Source organism: Tupaia chinensis, unplaced genomic scaffold (assembly GCF_000334495.1).
Source record: "Tupaia chinensis unplaced genomic scaffold, TupChi_1.0 Scaffold000159_1, whole genome shotgun sequence".
NCBI classification, from domain to species: Eukaryota; Metazoa; Chordata; class Mammalia; order Scandentia; family Tupaiidae; genus Tupaia; species Tupaia belangeri.
In genome coordinates this window covers 6,878,539-6,879,349 of record NW_006159630.1, presented here as the reverse complement: position 1 = coordinate 6,879,349, position 811 = coordinate 6,878,539, and the positions used below count along the sequence as shown (strand labels likewise).

General features: G+C 63.7%; 1 protein-coding gene across 1 annotated transcript in view; it reads right to left on the bottom strand.

Annotated features, from left to right (window-relative positions):
• The window catches only part of NT5C (5', 3'-nucleotidase, cytosolic), a gene marked incomplete at its 5' end in the record, with an annotated part of 1,493 nt that extends 767 nt beyond the window's left edge, over positions 1-726 (bottom strand). The window contains 4 exon segments of the mRNA XM_027770796.1: positions 44-108; positions 220-334; positions 498-558; positions 626-726. Of these exon segments, the coding sequence (XP_027626597.1) occupies positions 44-108; positions 220-334; positions 498-558; positions 626-726 (342 nt within the window).
• Positions 727-811: the final 85 nt, after the last annotated feature.

Genomic DNA, 811 nt, shown 5'->3' with positions numbered 1-811 from the left:
GGTTGCCGCTCCGGGAGAGCAGCCGTCTCCGCGGCGGGAGCAGGGCCAGGTGCTGATTGTGACAGCAGGTGAACAGGAGGTGCTCCCACCTTGGGGTCTGCTCCTGGCCTAGGGCAGGAAAGGTGCTGATGCGGATGCGTCAATCTGGTTATTTTCACTCCCTCTCCCTAATCCGGACTAGCCAGATGCCTGGAGGTTGCCAAGAATAACGTGTCCAACCTCGAATGGTGTCCTTGTCGTCAATGAGCAGGTCCCCCAAGACCACCGTCTTGTCCCTCGTCAGGATAATGCGTTCCACAAACTCGGGTCCCAGGTGCTGCTCCACCCAGCGGTACTGCGAGACACAAGTCGGTCAGCAGGGCCAGGCCGGCCGCGAGTTCAGGGGCAGCGAGCCACAGGGGTGAGTGCCTCCAGTCGCCGCGGGACCGCGCCCATCCCCACCCCCCTTCTGCGAGCGTTGCGGTAAAACCCGGAATTAGAAAGCTCAACAACCGCACCTTCTCGACCACACAGTGGTCGTACTTGAGCAGGGGGCTGGTGCAGATGAAGACCTCGGTGCTGCGGAGAAGGGGGCGGTCAGACCGCGACCGCCGCCCGCCCCCGTCTCCGCCCTCGCCCTCCTTACTCCGGCATGGCGCTCATCTCCCGCATGGCTTCCAAGGCGCCCGGGATGGGCTCCAAGTCGAGGAAGAAGCCTGGGGCTTCGTACACGCTGGCCACTTTATCCTGAAAGACACGGCTGGCTGCAGACCTAGCCCCGGCGGGGTCCCCGCGGCAGATTCGGGAAGGGGAGCTTGGTTAGAGGGAGCAG